General features: G+C 53.1%; 7 protein-coding genes across 7 annotated transcripts; 2 read left to right on the forward strand and 5 right to left on the reverse strand.

Annotated features, from left to right (window-relative positions):
- The first annotated feature begins 404 nt into the window (after window positions 1–404).
- P170DRAFT_440070 (putative membrane bound cation transporter) lies at window positions 405–3,683 on the forward strand. Its single transcript, XM_024849985.1, has 9 exons — window positions 405–745; window positions 940–1,426; window positions 1,541–1,556; window positions 1,604–1,711; window positions 1,762–1,833; window positions 1,880–1,957; window positions 2,006–3,206; window positions 3,260–3,446; window positions 3,502–3,683. The coding sequence occupies exons 1-9, from the start codon at window positions 742–744 to the stop codon at window positions 3,569–3,571; spliced, it is 2,223 nt and encodes a 740-aa protein (XP_024700161.1). The 5' UTR covers window positions 405–741; the 3' UTR covers window positions 3,572–3,683.
- A 1,402-nt stretch (window positions 3,684–5,085) lies between these two features.
- Window positions 5,086–6,597, forward strand: P170DRAFT_269057 (WW domain protein). The gene is made up of 3 exons (XM_024843128.1): window positions 5,086–5,862; window positions 5,890–6,053; window positions 6,128–6,597. The coding sequence occupies exons 1-3, from the start codon at window positions 5,363–5,365 to the stop codon at window positions 6,247–6,249; spliced, it is 786 nt and encodes a 261-aa protein (XP_024700162.1). The 5' UTR covers window positions 5,086–5,362; the 3' UTR covers window positions 6,250–6,597.
- Window positions 6,598–6,938: 341 nt separating this feature from the next.
- P170DRAFT_479404 (class I SAM-dependent methyltransferase) lies at window positions 6,939–8,331 on the reverse strand (the record flags this gene model as incomplete). The annotated part of the gene is made up of 2 exons (XM_024853673.1): window positions 6,939–7,145; window positions 7,558–8,331. 2 exons carry the CDS (start codon window positions 8,329–8,331, stop codon window positions 6,939–6,941), a joined length of 981 nt encoding a protein of 326 aa, XP_024700163.1.
- Window positions 8,332–8,635: 304 nt separating this feature from the next.
- Window positions 8,636–9,661, reverse strand: P170DRAFT_501765 (alpha/beta hydrolase; the record flags this gene model as incomplete). Its single annotated transcript, XM_024854171.1, has 1 exon — window positions 8,636–9,661. Exon 1 carries the CDS (start codon window positions 9,431–9,433, stop codon window positions 8,636–8,638), a length of 798 nt encoding a protein of 265 aa, XP_024700164.1. The 5' UTR covers window positions 9,434–9,661.
- A 1,019-nt stretch (window positions 9,662–10,680) lies between these two features.
- Window positions 10,681–12,744, reverse strand: P170DRAFT_391273 (uncharacterized protein). Its single transcript, XM_024845935.1, has 2 exons — window positions 11,628–12,744; window positions 10,681–11,572 (listed from the first exon to the last, which is right to left on the reverse strand). The coding sequence occupies exons 1-2, from the start codon at window positions 12,328–12,330 to the stop codon at window positions 10,851–10,853; spliced, it is 1,425 nt and encodes a 474-aa protein (XP_024700165.1). The 5' UTR covers window positions 12,331–12,744; the 3' UTR covers window positions 10,681–10,850.
- A 425-nt stretch (window positions 12,745–13,169) lies between these two features.
- On the reverse strand, window positions 13,170–14,256 carry P170DRAFT_429599 (uncharacterized protein; the record flags this gene model as incomplete). Its single annotated transcript, XM_024847900.1, has 2 exons — window positions 13,170–13,715; window positions 13,786–14,256. 2 exons carry the CDS (start codon window positions 14,254–14,256, stop codon window positions 13,170–13,172), a joined length of 1,017 nt encoding a protein of 338 aa, XP_024700166.1.
- A 572-nt stretch (window positions 14,257–14,828) lies between these two features.
- On the reverse strand, window positions 14,829–17,501 carry P170DRAFT_512993 (SGNH/GDSL hydrolase family protein). The gene is made up of 11 exons (XM_024855049.1): window positions 16,962–17,501; window positions 16,899–16,905; window positions 16,803–16,839; window positions 16,695–16,747; window positions 16,480–16,601; window positions 16,392–16,410; window positions 16,251–16,340; window positions 16,089–16,182; window positions 15,976–16,035; window positions 15,673–15,909; window positions 14,829–15,605 (listed from the first exon to the last, which is right to left on the reverse strand). The coding sequence occupies exons 1-11, from the start codon at window positions 17,161–17,163 to the stop codon at window positions 15,246–15,248; spliced, it is 1,281 nt and encodes a 426-aa protein (XP_024700167.1). The 5' UTR covers window positions 17,164–17,501; the 3' UTR covers window positions 14,829–15,245.
- Window positions 17,502–17,589: the final 88 nt, after the last annotated feature.

Raw genomic sequence — 17,589 nt, forward strand, 5'->3', positions numbered from 1 at the left:
GCGAAAATAATGGGCGAGCTGGTGCTTTTCCATGCAGTAATAATGGACGCCTCCTTACATTAGCGATGATGGGGGCGTCGGTCTTGCGTGCTCGGGGGTGATTGGATATGCAGCTTCCCTCAGAGGGTGGCCAGGATCTACAATACACAAATTTAACAGAGGTTACAGATGGTTACGGAGTACTCCGTCAGAGGGCAAGGAGTGAGGCATGTTGTGATGGCGGGTGCAAAAATGGGGAATGTACCCAAGGTGGAGGATTGGCTGGCTAGTGTACTCCGTAAAGTGGTAGAAATAGCAACAGACGATAAGAGATGACCTCAGAAGCCATCTAGAAGGATGGCAAGGCGATTGATAACGGTAGACGTGGCGCAGACTGAGGGCCCATCGCAACATGGCCCAGAATCGAAGAAGCCGACCATGGGTCCAGAGCCGTTTGGGGACGAGAAATGATCGACCGGCCTTGGCAAACATCATCCTCAACCAAGGATCCTGCCAAGCGCATTTATAAATCGGTCATTTCGCTCTTCCCCCCATCTCCGCGCCCAGATTCTATCTCCGAAGCTTGACTTGCTGCTTTTATAACAAATCCTCTTGTGACCTATCCAGCCTATCTATCTTGCTATCTATCTCTCGTTCCTTACACCACCTCCCCCCCCCTATTCCCGGCAGATTTGAACATATCGAGAGTTCCATTACCTCTCCGTGCCCAATAAATATCCCCAGGCTTTTGTTCTGAAATACATGCGTAAGTTTTCCTTTTCGGCTGTCTTCCGACTCCTTTCCTATCCTGGACTGCGTGTATCCCCCCACGCCACGCCTCTCCTCCCCCCATGCCCGTCTCCTACCCACTCTCCCAACCAGGTGAAACATGCAATCTATGTGGTTTAATTGAGGATCATTTTTGGCTGACCGGGCTCCTCCGCTTTTTCTCCTATCTAGACCGGATTCGTTCGTGGGCGAAAGCTCACGCGTCTAATGGCAGTACAACAGCTACCACCTCTCCCGGCGAGTCTGACGCCAAACCCCCCGACGAAGAGGCCAGTCCGTCTTCGCAGCAAAATGGGCAAGTGAATGCAGGTGCCCAGGGCCCGGCCAGTCCGGAGTCAAGTAGTGAAAAAGATGGAGAGATCTCCAACCCGGGACTTTGGATCCGGATGAAAAACGGCAGTGTCCGGTTCTGCAAGCATACTAAGACAGCCCTGTGCCACAGCTGGGTCAATGTCCTGCTGCTGTTTGTGCCCGCGGGTATTGCCGTCCAGGCTGCTGGCCTGAACCCGGCCGTCATCTTCGCCATGAATGCGATCGCCATCATCCCTTTGGCAGGGTTGTTGAGTCATGCTACCGAATGTGTGGCGAGCCGTCTGGGAGATACCGTGGGCGCACTGATCAACGTGACGTTCGGAAATGCGGTGGAGTTGATTATCTTGTAAGTTCTTCTAGGGCTGTTGGTGTGGAGATTGTCGGCTAACCTGTTTGGTAGTATGTGAGTTTACTATGTGTGGCTTTCGACTACTAGGCTAATAGATCTGATCGAATCTAGCATCGCTCTCGTCAAGGTAAGCAGCCTGTCTACTCTTCGTTTGTCAGTATCTAACAGCCACAGAATGAGATTCGAATCGTCCAGGCGTCCCTGCTGGGTTCTATCCTGGCCAATCTGCTGCTCATTCTGGGAATGGCGTTCCTTTTGGGAGGTTTGCGCTTTCAGGAACAGGTAAGATAGCAGATAAATGAATTATATTCATTTTTACTAATCTATAACAGATTTACAACAGCACCGTCACCCAAATGAGTGCCTGTCTCCTCAGTTTGAGCGTTATGAGTTTACTCCTGCCAGTCAGTCTCACACCCCGCCTTCCCCGCTATTTCTAACGATCTGCAGACCGCGTTCCATGCTTCTTGGTCCGACAGTCGGCACGCCGATAAATACACCCTTAAAGTTAGCCGTGGAACAAGCGTTGTAAGTACTCATGACATTCACACAGGGAATGCATTCTCATGCTCTCAGGTCTTGCTCCTCGTGTACATTCTGTACATTATCTTCCAGCTCAAGTCCCATGCATACCTCTATGCTAGCATTCCACAGCAGATTATCGACGAGGAATCCCATCCGGGTGTGCTGGCTGAGTTCATGAACTCGTCCGACTCGTCGAGCAGCTCGTCCGATGAGTCTGCCGACACGACCACGTCATGGTCGACCGCCAAACGAATCAAGAGGGCTATGAAATACCGACGACGTCGCAAGTCGAGCTCCAGCTCCAAGGATACCAGTCTGCCCCAGTCGCTGCGCAACAACTCGCTAGTTGAAATGCGAAGCGCAGGCGCCAGCGACAGAATCGGTTCAATTGTCGACTCGGTGTCCAGTCATACGGACGAGAAAGGATCCCAGCCATCGAACAACGCGGTAGACGGTTACGAAGGAGACAATGACAACCACCGATTCAATGCACCTCAGTCGAGAGACTTCGGTCAGGACACCGGTCGGCCCAAGTCGTCCAAGCGAAAATCCAAGAGCAAGAAGCGTCACAACAAGGAAATGAAGAAGAAAACGATTCAGGAACCGGAGAAACAAGCCGCATTTATTGACAGTACCCCCTTGCCCAAGCGACCGGAGCTCAAGTCTTACGTATCGTCCCCGATCGCTCGCTTTGAATCCAGCCCTGTCGATGCTCATCTGGACGATGCGAACGACCTTCCGAAAAGACGATCCCCATTTCGTCCGCCCTTTCCTTCGCTGCTTTCCAACACGGTCTTTTCAAGTTCGACGGGTCCCAACGGCGTCCCGCAGGCAGGTCCTTCCGGCAACGCAACCGGTCTGCGCCGCACCAACTCTCTTCCCAGCCACATGAACCGTCAGCCTCCCGTCGGTAATGCAGTGCAGTTTGCCCGAGGCGCGGCGCGCATGCCTACGGCCGTCAATCCGGTGACCACCGAAGCGGCGCCTCCCCAGCATCAGCCGCAAATGTCACGCACCGCAGCCGTTGTCATGCTTCTGCTGTCCACGGCGCTGGTGGCGGTGTGTGCCGAATTCCTCGTGGACGCCATCCCAGTGATGGTTGAAAGCTCCAACGTCAGCGAGGCGTTCATCGGCCTGATCATCCTGCCCATCGTCGGTAATGCGGCAGAACACGTGACTGCGGTGAGCGTGGCCACGAAGAACAAGATGGATTTGTCCATTGGTGTGTCTGTGGGAAGCAGTATTCAAATCGGTAAGTTTAACCAAATCCGCAGGATGTGAATACGAGTGGCTAATGATCTATAGCCATCTTTGTCACGCCATTGGTCGTCATTCTAGGGTGGTGCATGGACAAGGACATGTCCTTGTACTTCACTCTCTTCGAGACCATCTGTCTGTTCGTCACGGCCTTCGTGGTCAATTTCCTGGTTCTGGACGGTCGCAGCAACTACCTCGAGGGAGCTTTACTAATAGCCGCCTATGTGATTATCGCGTAAGTTTGATTGCATCGAACTCGACCCCCTAAGCAAGTACTGATCATTCTGCAGAGTGGGTGCCTTCTTCTACCCGGGCAATGACCAGTCCAGCGACCTCGGCAGCGCTGGAAGTAATTACTGATTTCGGCTGAAGGCCAAGTGTCCTGATCTTCACGGAGCCCCTTTTTCCCTCTTCATCTCCTTGTAAGATTGTCCGTTGATGTAGATGAAAGACATGACGGAACCATGTGGGGCGATGATATGGAGGGTTTTCTTGTCACTCGCCCAAGTCTTTTGTGTCAATGCCTTGGCAGGCCTTAGTTGGGATGGAAATCAAGACTGTATCTGAGATTGATTGACTTTTGTTTTTTTAAACTCTGCTGCCTAGACGCTACGTTACAGATTTAGATAGTCTCTTATACCATCCTGCCTGATCGAGGCATGTTCGTCGTCGTCGTCTTCCCTCTTTTCTCCACGCGGGGACCTGTTCTGGAATAGCGGAGGTCGTTTGGCAAGCGTATCCAGTCTCCACACCCCGATGACTCTTCCCTCCCCATCGCACCTAATAATAACAATAACAATACCATTCCTTACCGTTAGGAAGGTTCCGGAATCGTCGTGTGGCTGGCCCGGAGGTTCGATGGACTTCGGGACCACCGCCACAGCCACTCGCCGCGACACACGTGGCTAGTCCGGCTCCGGGACGTCCTGGAAAAGGAAAGAAATTATCCTGACATCGTGTGATGCGGACCGACGGGGTAGGTGGTATTGCATATCGCTGCAAAGACAGACGACGGGTTTACGATCGCAATCCTTGTGGCCGTCAAGTTGTTAATGTTAATAGTTAATACCGCATCGCCAGCCAGGAGAGCACCACAGAAATCCATGGATTTCCACACTGCACTCTCTGTCAGGAGAGCTGACGCTGTGGCTTGTAGGCAGCAAAGTGAGGCTGATGGATCATCGCCAGCCAATCAGACACGGTGGTCACACACCGGTGTGGCTCAGTCCGGCGCCGGCGACTCGCGCGCCGCGTTTCGATTGGCCCGACAATCTCCGGTCGCTGCCGCCAAGCAGACGAATGGATACCTTACGGAACATGCTGCCTTATTATAGCACCGGCTCTTACTGCACTCGGTCTAGAAGGGAGGGGACGACTCATCTTGCCCCTAATCCCTATGCATTCGATGCGTTTCGACTGGGCTAGCATCCCTACCGAGGTGGGGTGGAGGGACAAGTCATATTGACAGCACTCTGGTGTTATGTTGGTCGGCTGAGGGCTGAGAGGGGAGTCTGCAGTCCCGGCACCCAAGATCAGGTGAATCGATAGGGCTATGGCTGCTTTCCTCAGTTTCAAACGGACTGTTATTGTTTTAATTAAGCGCTGGCGACGGTCTACCCCCTGTGTCATCCCTCTCCCGGTGGTTGGACCGGCAAATGATCATTCAGGGGAGGGGGCGTGGGTTAATATATAATGTATCTGCCTAATTTCTTGCATCTCCAGATGCTGGATCTGCAGTTTCCGCCAAACAACCAGACTATTGACAGTTCTCCATCCCAACTAATAACACGGTGGGGAACAGTCCCATAGCGCCTGGCCTTCTAAGGCCGACGAATCGTTTTCTCGGCGCAACGGGGTTCGTATGGAGGGGTTTCTCGCTGTAGGAAATTGATTATTGGGATGTGATTTTCTAGCATGTATTATTATTGTATCTGTCTCCGTACGGAGTAAACATGTCCAGGGGAGTCTACATGACCCTCTTTTTTTTTTCTCCCCCTTCCCCTCTTCTGCCCCCCCTCCGTTTGAGAATAGATAAATAATACTTAAGGGTCCATTTCCCTGGACCGTTTCCAATTTCCCTCACTTATCCTCTTTCCCTCCTCCGTCCTCCTGTCTACCTTACCCGCATCTACCCCTTACCCCTCCACAACCATGTCCTACTACGGCGAACAACAGCCCCCCTACGGCGGTGGCGGCTACGCCCCCTCCCCCTACGGCCAACCGCCATCCGGCTACGGCCAGTCGCCTTACGGGGAGCGCCCGCCCTACGAGCGTCCTCCCTACGAGCGCCCCCCGTACGAGGGTGACCGTCCGTCCTACGAGCGCCCGCCCTACGACCGACCTCCCAGCGAGCGTCCTCCCTACGACCGCCCCCCCTACGAGGGCGGCGACCGTCCTCCGTACGAAGCGCAGCGCTCGTTCGACTCCCGCCCTCCCTACAGCTCCGCCCCGCCATCCGCCCGCCCTCCCCCCGTGGCCCCTCCGCCTCTCCCCTACGGCTGGGTCCAGGAATGGGAGCCCAGCGTGCGCCGCGGCTTCTTCGTCGAGACCGCCACCGGCCGCTCGCAGTGGGAGACGCCCCTCGAGGACTCGGCCGGCGGGTCGCGCGACCTCCCGCCCCCCGGTCCTCCCGCCGGTTACTACGGCAGCCCGCCCCCGCAGGAGGGCTACTATGGCAGCCCCCCGCCGCCGCAGGGCGGTTACTACGGCGGCATGGACCCCAATGCCGCGGCTGAGGCGGAGGCCCAGCGCAAGAAGGACGAGAAGAAGAAGATGATGATGGGTGCGGGTCTCGGCGCGGCGGTCGGTCTGGCCGGTGGTGCGCTGCTGGGTCACGAACTGAGTGTGTTTTTCTTCCCCTCCGTGCTGTCCTTAGGGTTGGTTGTATGGGTTGGTGCTAACGGTTCGCAGCGAAAGACTCGAGCTCCGACGAGGAGGAGGAGAAGGAGAGGGAGGAGGAGGCTGAGCGCGAGGCGTACCGCGAAGGATACCAGGATGCCTACGAGGATGCTCACTCTCCCCCCGCCGATGACTGGTAGATGGAGAGACGCCGCTTTCTTAGCCTGACCGGGATTCTCCTCGGGGGAATATTTGTTCCGAGTTGGGTTTGATTTTGTTTTAGCATGTTGGATTGGTTTTTTTTTTTTTTTAATTTCCTCATCTTTTTTTTTCGGGATACATATTTTCATACAATACATACATCGCCGGTAGTCAAGTTACTCGGCGCAATTTGCATCATCCATGGTGGATATCCTCCGTCCGGTAGTTATATTTCTCTCGGGTAAAATGGCATCCTTAATCCATATCCTTGAATGGACGGATCGAACTACACACGGAGGTCCGTACGGAGTACGGACTCGGACTGTCCCTTAGCCCGATTATGTAAGTTCCAGATTTTCGGTCCCTTCGTTGAAGGTCGACCCCACTTGGTTTTCTGTTTACTTCACTTTCAGATATCTCGGGCCTCGAGTCACTGTAGGCGATCGTTGCGGATTTTGCACTCGGATCCTGATTCTTGCGACCTCCCGTTGACCCCGGACACCCGATTCCACCCCCGTCGCTCCCCAAAAATGGTTATATATGTTCGTCTTGACCTGCCCTAGATCCCTCTCTCCTCCCCCCTTAGTGCTTCCAAATAGAGTTCAAGATAGAGATTAGCGACAACGTCGATCCCCGCTGACGCTGCTTCTCCAGTCGGTCATTATTCGATATGAGAGTCTCGATGCCTTCAAGCAACATGGGAGATGGATTGAGCAGATGTATGTTGAGTCCCGTGCCCCTCCTGCTCTTGTGGTTCGAGACCGCTCGAGGCCGAGTTCATGCTGACGCCGGGGTGCAGAGCGACGGACGGGCTGGCAGAGAAGGGAGCCACAAACCAGACGGTGTTCATCTCGACGAGGAGTTTTCCGCCGATCCATACAACTTCGTGAGTTCCCTAGCGCGTTGATTAATGTGATTGATTAGGGGTTGGGGTTGCGGTTGGGGTTGGGGCGGAATCCGGGTCTCCAAGTCAACACTCAGCTAACGTGTGCCCGTTCCATCCCCAAGATTCGTGGTCCCCGATACCGTGACGACAGACGATCTCAAGAAAGTGGCGTTTCCCGACGGGGTGGTTGTTTACTTTTACCAGGAGCCGTGAGCCGTGAGCCACGCGGTTCGGTGTCCGTGTCCAGTTTTCATGCAGTGATTTCATACATACCTATTTGTTTTACTTTACATACTTGTTTGTCCGTCTTCGATATCGATATAGCAACGTGATCTTCTTTCTCCATTCCATCTCCTCTCTCTCCCTCTCCCTCTCCCTCTCCCTCTATCTATCTAAAACACAAAACCTCCCCATGCATCACCCCAAACCACCCGTGTGGACAATCCACAAACCCCCTCCACCCCCTCTCCATCCCCCTTAGGTCCTCCTCCCCCGCAAACCCCTCTGCCACCACCATCTCCGCGAACCCCGACCCGCGCATCCTCTCCGCCATGGACCCGCCCCAATACGCCCTCTCCTCAGGAGTACTAAAGCACCACGCCCCGGCGCTCCTCCGGACCCTATCCCTCGCAAACCCCGCCTCCTCCGCCCAAACATGGACCCAAGACCCCGGATGCGGATTCCCGCCCTTCGCACGCGCCACTCTCCTCGTCAGACCATCCCACGCCTCGATGCCCTCGTTGGGTGGAAACCACGACAGCGAGGCCGACTCGCGGGCCGCGACAATGCCGCCGGTGGGCTTCGCGAGGCGCCGCATCTCCCGCAGCGCGAGCACCGGGTCCGCGATGTGCTGCAGGACCTGGTGCACGTGGACGATGTCGAACGAGCCGTCCGCGAAGTCGGAGAGGTTGTGGATGTCGCCGACGCGGAAGGTGATGTTGTCCACGCCCTGCGAGGCGGCGAGGCCCCGCGCGGTTGCGAGCGGGTCGGGGCTGTATTCTACCCCTGTGACGTGGCCGGTGGGGGTGACGAGCCGCGCGAAGTCGAGGCTGATGCTCCCTGGGCCGCAGCCGATGTCGAGGATTTTCATCCCCGGTTGGATGTAGGGGAGGAGGTAGGCGGCGGAGTTGGTGGCGGTGCGCCAGCTGTGGGTTTGGAGGACGGAGGGGGCGTGGTTGGTTGTGTAGGTTGGCATTTTGGAGATTGGAGGGGTTGAGTTTGTTGGACTTCTGGGGGATTTGGTAGGAGAGGAGTAGTGCAATGGGATGGGGATGAAAAGTGATGTTGATTTATTATCCAGACATGTATCTTGACCTTTGCTGTAGAATCTCTTTTCTAATTGGTTACTTGTCACCAGCGCTGACGTCAGCTGGGCCACTTCCACTGCGTGATCACTGCCTCGGAGCCTCAACATCTACAGACTACAGATTCAACTCAACCGCAGCCCAAAAAGACCACCTGTAGACACCTCCACAGCCTACCTCCCCATCACAAACCATCTAAACCCACCTCCCCTCCTCCCTCCTCACAATCCCACAAACCACCTCCCCCAACTCCCTCGGCATCGTAACCTGCGGACAATGCCCCGTCTCCAGCTCAAACACCTCGACCTCCTTCCCCACCTCCCTCATCCTCTCAATCATAGTCCGCTGATACCTCTCCGGAACCGTCATATCACCCCTCGTACAGACATACGAAACACCCACATCCTCCCTCCACGCACACCCACTAATCCCCTGCTCCATGGCCCTCCCATTCCACACGACCAAACTCCCCACAAACCTCTCCATCTCCTCATCCCCCAACCCCGGCCCAACAAGCAGATTCTTCGGATCCCGATCCCACACCACCCCATCCTCGTCAAACGCAAACGCCACCGGAATCAGCGCCTCGTCGCCCATCTCCCGCACCATCCCGAGCATCGAGTTCCCCGGGGAAAGCGCGAACGCAGTAACGTAGACCAGTCGCGCGACGCCACCGGGGAGGTTTTGTTGCGCCCGGGTTTTCAGGCTCAGACCGGAGAGGGCGTTTGTGCCGACTTGCCCGCCGTAGGAGTGCATGATCACGACGAGTCTGTGGCCTGCGGAGATGAGATCGGTGGCGTAGGTGCGGATCTGCGCGGTGTCTGTGGAGAGGTCTGCGGTGGGAGGGCGCGCGCCGTTGGTGGTTGAGAGGCGGGGAATGTGGACTTCGTGGCCGTGCGATTCGAGATACGTTGTGAAGGCGGAGTAGTGGGATGGGGTGTGCCAGCCGCCGTGGATGAGGAGGATTGTTGCTTTGGATTCAGGGGAGGCCATGGTGGTGTTTGAATGAGATAGTGGGTAGGGGGCTATGGAGATTATGCTGAGAAGTAGAAAGAGAGAGAGAAAGGGAGGCGGCGCAGGAACTATAGTCTAAATGAGGGTTATGAAAGATGGACTTAGCTGGACGAGAACAAAGAAACCCACCCCTCTAACACGGAATAGTAAATAACCCCTGCGGATATTCGAAGCATATATAACTCGAGTCAGTAAAATCAAACCTTAAAATAGACCATATACATGGACAAGGCTGGGCAAGCTAAGAACTCACCCTATGGGATACCTCCACGTCCTTCGCCCGAACACCCTCCATTCAGCACTATTCTCCTATCCCACGCATGAGGGTATCCGCGCACAGGCCTTGTCAGACGAAGTAGAAGATGAAAGGATATTGTATAAGCCCGGAGCAGAATCGTTGTTGCCTTTTACTCGCCGCTGCCGGGAGCATTTTAGCATGCTCGGCACGATTGGCATGCGCAGATGATGGTCATGTCCATTTGGACCATTTTCCAGATGCCGGGATGCTCACAGTGTCTATGATGGGTTCAAGAAGAAAAGGTTAGCCTCAGTGAGCGAGCGGAGGGGTGTGATGATACTTGCATGCCAACATTATTGACACCAACAGTCGCCGTATAGTAGAGCCGTATAATACTCGCAATGTACACACTAAACCTCAAATAAGCACTGAACACTCCATAAAGTATCGTCCATTAGAGAAGAAGTTGGTAAGAAAAGTCAAAATAAAGGAATAAAGAAAGAAATATCCGGAAACATAAAAGCCCCCCAACGCAAAAACCAACGAAGCCAACACCTTCCCGCTGGCGTCTGAGGCAGCCCCGAAACAATAAGCTGGGGCATCCCAAAGATCGCAAAGTCCAGAGCTGCATTGATCGCGCCCATTGCAATTCAGAAGGTCTCGTGTGGATGTTCGTGTGCGATATCCAGTGTGAAGACGAGCCCGGATACGGAGGAGAAGTAAACTTACGCAGCTATCCCGACAACAATCCAACTTGCAGTGCGCAGAGCTGTGGATACCGCAAAAACTTGTCGATATCAAAGGATCACAAGAAGTTCGAAGGGAGTCACGCGGCAGTTGTAGAGAATGGTGATCATTAGACGAGGGCGCCGAGAATGGCTGAGTCATCCCATTTCGTGGAGATGGCGAGGATACAGATGACGAGTCGAGTACTACTAGCCTCGGTATGCCGGGCCCTTTACTAGAAACTCGCTCTGATAAGATAAACCTTTCTATTGGTTACTATTAAGAACAGTCCGCACATGCCAACATCGGCTTGACACCACCTTCCGAAGAAAAGGCTGTCCTCTGGACTTTTCCGTGGGAATACGTTAGCATCGTTAGAGGCCTAATAAAGAATCTAGGTAAGACAATCCTAAGATATAAGCCTAGTACCAGTTAAATGGAACTGCATCTGGCATTAGTACCCTCGTGGCTAGGGCCGAGTGAGGTCTGCTTGAGCTTTGCGACCTTTTCCTTCGTAGACAGCTCAACCGCGTTCCCCTGATCCTCGATATCATTCATGTATTGTTGCGCTTGCTCTTCGATTTCACGCATGTGCTTTTGCGCCTGTTCTTTCATTTCACTCATACATTCATTGGCCGTAATGCGTACCTCGGAGTTACAATCGTCGACTTGTTCACGAAATTCGCATTCGTGCGTTTTGCATTCGTCGAAAATCTGATCGCGATACTCGCTCACAGCGCCATCGACAATCTCGTCGACAACATGTGATTTGAGGCGGCGCTCGATCGTCTCATCGACATATCGTTTGAGGCGGCGCTCAATCATCCCGACCTCAGCAAAACTGACTTTCTCAGACTCGGATGGCAGCTCATTGTCTACAATCTTCGGAATGACTAGCAGATGTTGGCGTCCTGATCGAATCAATAGTTCGCAAATCAGATCGTCGGAAAGACCACGGAGTTCATGTTCAAGACGCATAAGTTTGTGACGTTCTGTGCGGCCAGGCGAGGAAGCACGCGTAAAACAAGTTGGGCGGATGGACGGTGACGGGGAGAGAGTAGTCGGCGTATTCACTTCGGTGGGAGAGTCTATCGGTTGAGGGGATGGAAGGAGCAGTCTTTTTCGATTTTCATCGTCAGGGGACGACCATGGGTCTAGAAACTATTAATGAGCTATTGAATGACAGGGACATAAACGATAAGAAAATACCTCTGCGCCGTTTTCCAACCACTTGCCCGGACACGGACTCATTATATAAGGGTGGATCCACCTGCTTCACCTGCCGGACGGGCTCCTCACAATATGGTGGTGGATCGAGCGACAGACTGAAGGCACGCCAATCTCTCTGGACCACGCCATGGCGAGCATGGTCAAAAGACTCTGTCTGAAGACTTCTTTCTCGCAGGGAACGGGAGAAAATTTCCAGCTGATCAAGTTCGTTATTCACAAATTGTCGTCTGGAGAAGTGAAGGCGTAGAAATTCGGACTGGCAGATCTTTGCAAATGCGTGGAAATTCGAGTCCCCTGGATTGGCTGGGCATAGAGACTTCAGCTCAGATGGACAAAGAACGATGCCGGTCGTATTGAGTCTCAGACTAAGTGTTGACACGGCCGAAACATTGGCGACAGGCGCCCGGAGGATGGAAACTAAATTAGGCGAACAGAGGCTGTCGTTGCTTATCCGGGCTAATGCACATTTTTCGATTCTTTCTGGAGGGATATTCAACGTCAGCACCTGTGATCTGCCGGTCAAGTTAGCGAGATCTGCCGTAATCCAAAGAGATATGGATCCTTGGTTGGCAGTTTTATCATGGGCAATACGAAGACGAGCAAAACAGGAAACATCGAAATCGGGTGTATAAACGAGAACTGCCTTCTTCAAGACCCAGGACGGGTTTTGTGAGGTGGCCATTGTATTCAATATTCACTAGATTAGAAAGAACCCCCGATGAATCGAGTAGCCCTCCCACCCGGGCTTTGGCAAAGAGTTGAGCAGCCCTGACTCATGTAAAATGTCAGATGAATGATGATAATAAGATGCGAGTAAAGTGGTAAGAGCTTTGCGGCCTGGCCACGAGTACGTGCCCAAACCGAAATCAACAAGTGAGGTCGGAGAGTCCTATGAAGCCACAGGAATGGCAGGACTGGCGACGAGAGCGGCAAAGCAAATACTCCTTGACAGATGATGTTGGAAGGCCAAGAAGATAAGGGCTTTTGCGGCCTGGTCACGAGCACATGCCCAATCCGATAAAGACCGGAAAGTCCTATGAAAACACAGGAATGGCAGGACTGGCGGCGAGGACGGCAAAGAGCAAATATTTCCTTTGCGGATGATGATGTTGGAAGAAGGTGGAGAAGGGATGGATGGGAAGAGGGAATGGAAATGGGGAGGCGGGGGCTTGGCGCGTTAGAAGTCTGACCACGTGATCAGACCGCTGGATCTGGGAAGGACCTGCCCGGTGGGCTCGTATGTAGGCAGGGTCACATGACAGCATTGCCCATGAAAGTACCGGAATCTACCAGCGTACGCAGTAGTGGGAGATTCCAACATACGTTATGGGATTTCTCTCTTCCAAGCATCTCCAAGATGACGAAAACCTTGGCACTCATTTTTGGTATTCCTTACTACTACGGGAATCACCGATGGGATTGATTCTCGATAAGCTCGAGGATGCTTGCTTGCCAGAACGCGCAAAATGATGCCTGACGTTCCAGGCACTCAACGGAAAGAATGAGGTTCTAGGAGAATGTTCAACGCCCACGAATATGCGCGCAAACCGCAAACAACATCATCCCAAACTCATCCACTGACTGCACCCACCTCTCGACACGCTCTTTCTGTGCTGTCGCCTCGGGTCGGTACAGCTCCGATGTATTTAGCATCCCGTCCTCCCAGTCCAGCAAGTATCGATCATGCTCTCTGCCCCAAGAATCGCGGTCGCTCGCCTCCCAGAGCGCTCTATTCCCCGACGCAAAGATATCCCCTAGCTCACTGGTAACAGAGCTGGGGAGTAGCCGACCAGCATTGAACGCGATCCTGAACAATTCCATTGTGACGAAGGTACGACGCTTCGAGGCGGCCACGATCCATGTTTCCCAGGGAGGACGGGTATGCGAGTGCTCGGCGGCGCAGGAGAAGCCGTTGCGAACGGTCCGACAGGCGAGTTCGCTTAGCGTGATCATAGTTTTGTATTTGAGGGCAGACGTGTTCGGGAGGGGGGAGAAATAAATCATGATTGAGTAGAGGAGGTAAGCTTGGAAGGTGCATAGAAGGATATAGTCGCCTTGGCCCGGGGGCTGTCATTGATTAGCGATCAAGTATCTACAGCACCACCTTAAGACGCGATCACCATAACCAGATACACACCTTGCCCGCTAACCTCTCCATCTCTTGCTCCACCATGCCCGCAACCATCGCCTCGCTCCCCGGCACCGCCTGATACCACATTCGCACCAAACTAAAGCAATTTGCCAGCGCCCGAGGCATTTCCTGGCCCTGGACCTGCGCACGATGGACAAGCGGCGGAAGGCCGCCATCACTCAGCATACATCGCGGATACGTGGCTAAGACGCACGAGATATACTGCACCGTGAACGGAGATATTGCCTCGGGGATCTCGCTCGCCGGGGGCGACAGGAGATAGCATCGGAGAAGTTCATTTCTCATACGCTCTACATTCGCATAAGGACGAAGAGCCACGTTTGTGAAATCTAACCCCGGTTGGAGATCTGCCATCCTGCGCTGAGATCCTCCGATTTGCCGTTCCCGTCTGCGAACGGGTGGCCTAGTCGGCGCCTTCGCGCCGGGACTTGTCCTAGTTGCCGGTGGAACGGGCATGTTAGCATCTACGCCAGCATCTGCATCCTCGTGCGTGCCTGCACTTACACTCGGGGCCGCGAGGTTTGGTTTGGTTTCATACCCTGCATCTATCTGCTCTGACAAGGCATAGCTCTCTTTGTCCACTGTAGGAGAAGATCTTATCCTTGTATTCTGGCTACTCTCGCGAGTATGTGATTCCGCCGGTGGACCCGGGACTCGATACGGACTTGGAAGAGAAGCATATCTGTGTGCTTTGGTCCGAGCTGCTCTAGACTGACATGGCATCTTCGATGTCTCGATAGGATTTTGATAAAATTAAGGTACAGACTCTTGACGTTAAAGGAACGTGAGAACGCGTACAGAAGTTGCACACACCAACTAACTAAAAGGAGTAACATGTCATGACGGAGTACCCTTTCCCGCTGCCTCAGGTGTCGAAACCCAGCCTCTCGACTAAAACGCCAAGACATTAGCCTCTCTCGGTTGAGCCGTGTTAGCCAGAAGCAGTTAGCCCACACACGAGTCCCGTGCCTTTAAAAACCTTCTGCGCGACTCCTTTCTGCATTTCTTTTCTTCTTCATCTACTCATCCCGAGTATCTCGAGCAGCATCAGTTTGATTGGATCTGCTATAATGCAGGCGGATTCCTTTCCGGTGATGATGTGATGCAGAGTACTTGATGTCTGTCTGATATGCGACATTGGGATGAATTTTAGCTAGCGATTTGCCTTCTCTTGGTGATTTCACCAGGGTATTTAACCCCAGTCACGACAAGGACCTCCCAAGCGGGAGCGAGTGTCGATTGCTGTTTGCCTCTAAATACCCAAATCAACGGATCATCGATCAGCATGTTGACACTATCATGGGCCTATGCCTAGTCAATGTGATAATCGGTATCCTACATTTCCGTATCATATATAGGCTGCATCTATACAATGTCATTTGATACAAATAATCTGTTCCCTCTTCCTTCCCTAGTACTTTATACTGGATGTGTTAGAAAACGGATCATTTCTTATACTTATCCTCATTATTCCAATACTCCGTATCATGCTGCACCTCGGGCCCCGTGGCTCCGAGCTCCCACCCCAGCTTGATCTTGGTCCACTGCATCAGATGGCTCGCGATCTTGAGATGACCGACGTCGGTCGGGTGATCCGGCGGCGCGAGGTCGTTGTGTTGCAGGATGCCCGTCGTGTCGAAGTAATGCACCCAGTCGGCGCCCTGGTCGCGGAAGTGCTCGTACACGCTTTTGATGTCGGACACGTAGGTTGGGTGCTGGACGTAGGTGTATTCGTAGTCGTAAAGGTCGCTGGACGTGGCGTTTTCGTGGGACGGTCTCGTGGTGGTGAAGTTTCCCCAGAGGGACTGTTGGTCATTATGGTTAGCGTGGTCCAGCGATTGATAATTCTTTAAGGTGAACGGGAAAGCATACCATCAAAACCACCTGCGCGTCTGACCACGTCTCATGCACTGTGTTGACCAGATCGACATAGCTCTCCGCAAAGATCTCGCCGGGCAGATTGTTCGGGTCGCGGTGATCGTTCGTCCCCAGGTTGATGACTACCAGGTCGGCGGGCTTATGGGCGTCGAAGTCCCACTTCTCAGGGTGTGAGCCGTAGGTTGCTTTTGCGCGGTTGCCAACATCGGAAGCGTAGGTCCATTGGTGAGTCTGTTTTGAAGATATCAATTCCCACGCTGGTGATACAAATGGCAGAGGAAGGGATAAGGACCATACCATTCCGCGAGCAGATCCACCGTAGCATTTTTGATCAACGAGGCAGATACCAGGGTATGCCTGCCATTCCATCAGTATTGAGTCCTTAGACACGATAAGGACAGAAGATATACAGTAATAGTATACTCAGCATCGCCCAGTCCAGCGGCGAAATTATATCCCCAAGACGAAAGACCTTCGTACGTTCCATATTGGCCCGATGCAAGACTATCCGCAGCCACGTTAGTGCTTTGCTTCACCGTAGCGGTCTTCCGAGCGGAAGAGGGCAAACTCACGAGTCGCCGATGATCTCGATCTTTCTCGAAAACTCCTTTGCTTTCCGGATCTTCGCATCGGAAGACACAGATACGTTTGCTATCTGGATTGTGGGAGGATGTCAGTAGGTAGATGGATAGATAGACTGAGGGAAGACTTATCCATAACCCCAGTTCGTTACTATTTAGATAGCTTGTTAGCTAACTAGCTGCTGAAGCCGCTTCGAAGCAAATGGAACGGAATACGTACCTCTCAACTCGAATGTCTTGGTACGCGCCGCATTGATATTATTGAATTCTGTCCCCGGCCCGACAAACTGGTAAGTTGCATTTGCGGTGACGTTGGAGAAGGACCAGTCGCGACCGCCGATTCTAGTATTGTGCGGATCAGTTAGCATCGATCTGCAAGTTGCTAGGTAGTGTAGTGAAATAACGACGAAACAAGTGGTCGAGGATAAAGCATACCGATAAGCAACAAGAACCCCCGGGGATGTCTGTTCTCCAAAGCTCAAGGCCAACTATTCTCCGCGTTAGCATTTCCCCTCTTTCTTACAACCGTGCAGTCATACATACCTTGTCCCCTGTAAACCCAAACTTAACCCCCGGTATACTAGATATCGATTGCAATCAGACCAATCCGAGCCAGTCACTTGAAAATGGATAACATACGACCACCCTATCAAACCAGATTAGAACCGACTGTCTTTCAACCAGAGGAACGAAAATACATACAAGAGACATAATTACTATCCCAGCGGCCCTTATACGCGATCTCCGACGCGTCCGGGCCGTAGCGTTTCCAGCTATCGTCTAGGGAAATATTCGGCGCTTGCCCTGGATACGGATCTTCTCTTGGGTGGCCATTTTCTAGAATCGTAGAAAAAGCCTGCCCAGCGTAGACCAGAAGAAATGATAGCGTGGGGAGGAGACGCATAGCGATATCTGATTATGTACCTATGGTCGCGAGCAATCGCAGTGTATAGCAGAGAAAGAGGGGAGAAAGAAACAAAAGGAGAAAAAGAAAGTTAGCGAACGACGTCTGCTTCGCGGAACGCAAACCGATCAACAGTTGAGATTCAAAGATCGATATGGTAGGTCAGTCGGTTTGCTTTTTTAAGGGATGTTCGGCACCATTGGCTCCGTCGTATTTCAAGGCATTATTGTATTGTTGGGTGGGGGCTGGATTTGGTGGCTTAGTATTGGAAAAGTTATCCACTCCGTATGCAGGGGAATGATCGGCGAGGGGTGAGGAATCAGATCATTCGGTCAGAAGTTAGAAATGAGTGCGACGAACGAACTCCCAGCAAGGCTGTCTGCTGGGAAGGCTGCCAGCTGATTTGATGACGTCAGAGACGCGAGC

The sequence above is a fragment of the Aspergillus steynii genome (assembly GCF_002849105.1).
Source record: "Aspergillus steynii IBT 23096 chromosome Unknown P170scaffold_8, whole genome shotgun sequence".
NCBI lineage: Eukaryota > Fungi > Ascomycota > Eurotiomycetes > Eurotiales > Aspergillaceae > Aspergillus > Aspergillus steynii.

Excerpts from the sequence above, each read along its gene's own strand:
- P170DRAFT_440070 (XM_024849985.1), top strand. Across the intron at positions 1,712-1,761 it reads GTTTGCGCTTTCAGGAACAG|ATTTACAACAGCACCGTCAC; the intron begins GTAAGATAGCAG and ends AATCTATAACAG. Across the intron at positions 1,834-1,879 it reads TTATGAGTTTACTCCTGCCA|ACCGCGTTCCATGCTTCTTG; the intron begins GTCAGTCTCACA and ends AACGATCTGCAG.
- P170DRAFT_269057 (XM_024843128.1), top strand. The coding sequence starts at position 5,363 with ATGTCCTACTACGGCGAACAACAGCCCCCCTACGGCGGTGGCGGCTAC. Across the intron at positions 5,863-5,889 it reads GCCGGTTACTACGGCAGCCC|CCCCCCGCCGCCGCAGGGCG; the intron begins GCCCCCGCAGGA and ends CTACTATGGCAG. Across the intron at positions 6,054-6,127 it reads GCTGCTGGGTCACGAACTGA|ACTCGAGCTCCGACGAGGAG; the intron begins GTGTGTTTTTCT and ends TCGCAGCGAAAG.
- P170DRAFT_391273 (XM_024845935.1), bottom strand. The coding sequence starts at position 12,330 with ATGGCCACCTCACAAAACCCGTCCTGGGTCTTGAAGAAGGCAGTTCTC. Across the intron at positions 11,573-11,627 it reads GGTTGGAAAACGGCGCAGAG|ACCCATGGTCGTCCCCTGAC; the intron begins GTATTTTCTTAT and ends AATAGTTTCTAG.
- P170DRAFT_512993 (XM_024855049.1), bottom strand. The coding sequence starts at position 17,163 with ATGCGTCTCCTCCCCACGCTATCATTTCTTCTGGTCTACGCTGGGCAG. Across the intron at positions 16,748-16,802 it reads TTGGGTTTACAGGGGACAAG|TTGGCCTTGAGCTTTGGAGA; the intron begins GTATGTATGACT and ends CGCGGAGAATAG. Across the intron at positions 16,183-16,250 it reads ATCGAGATCATCGGCGACTC|TCTTGCATCGGGCCAATATG; the intron begins GTGAGTTTGCCC and ends GGCTGCGGATAG.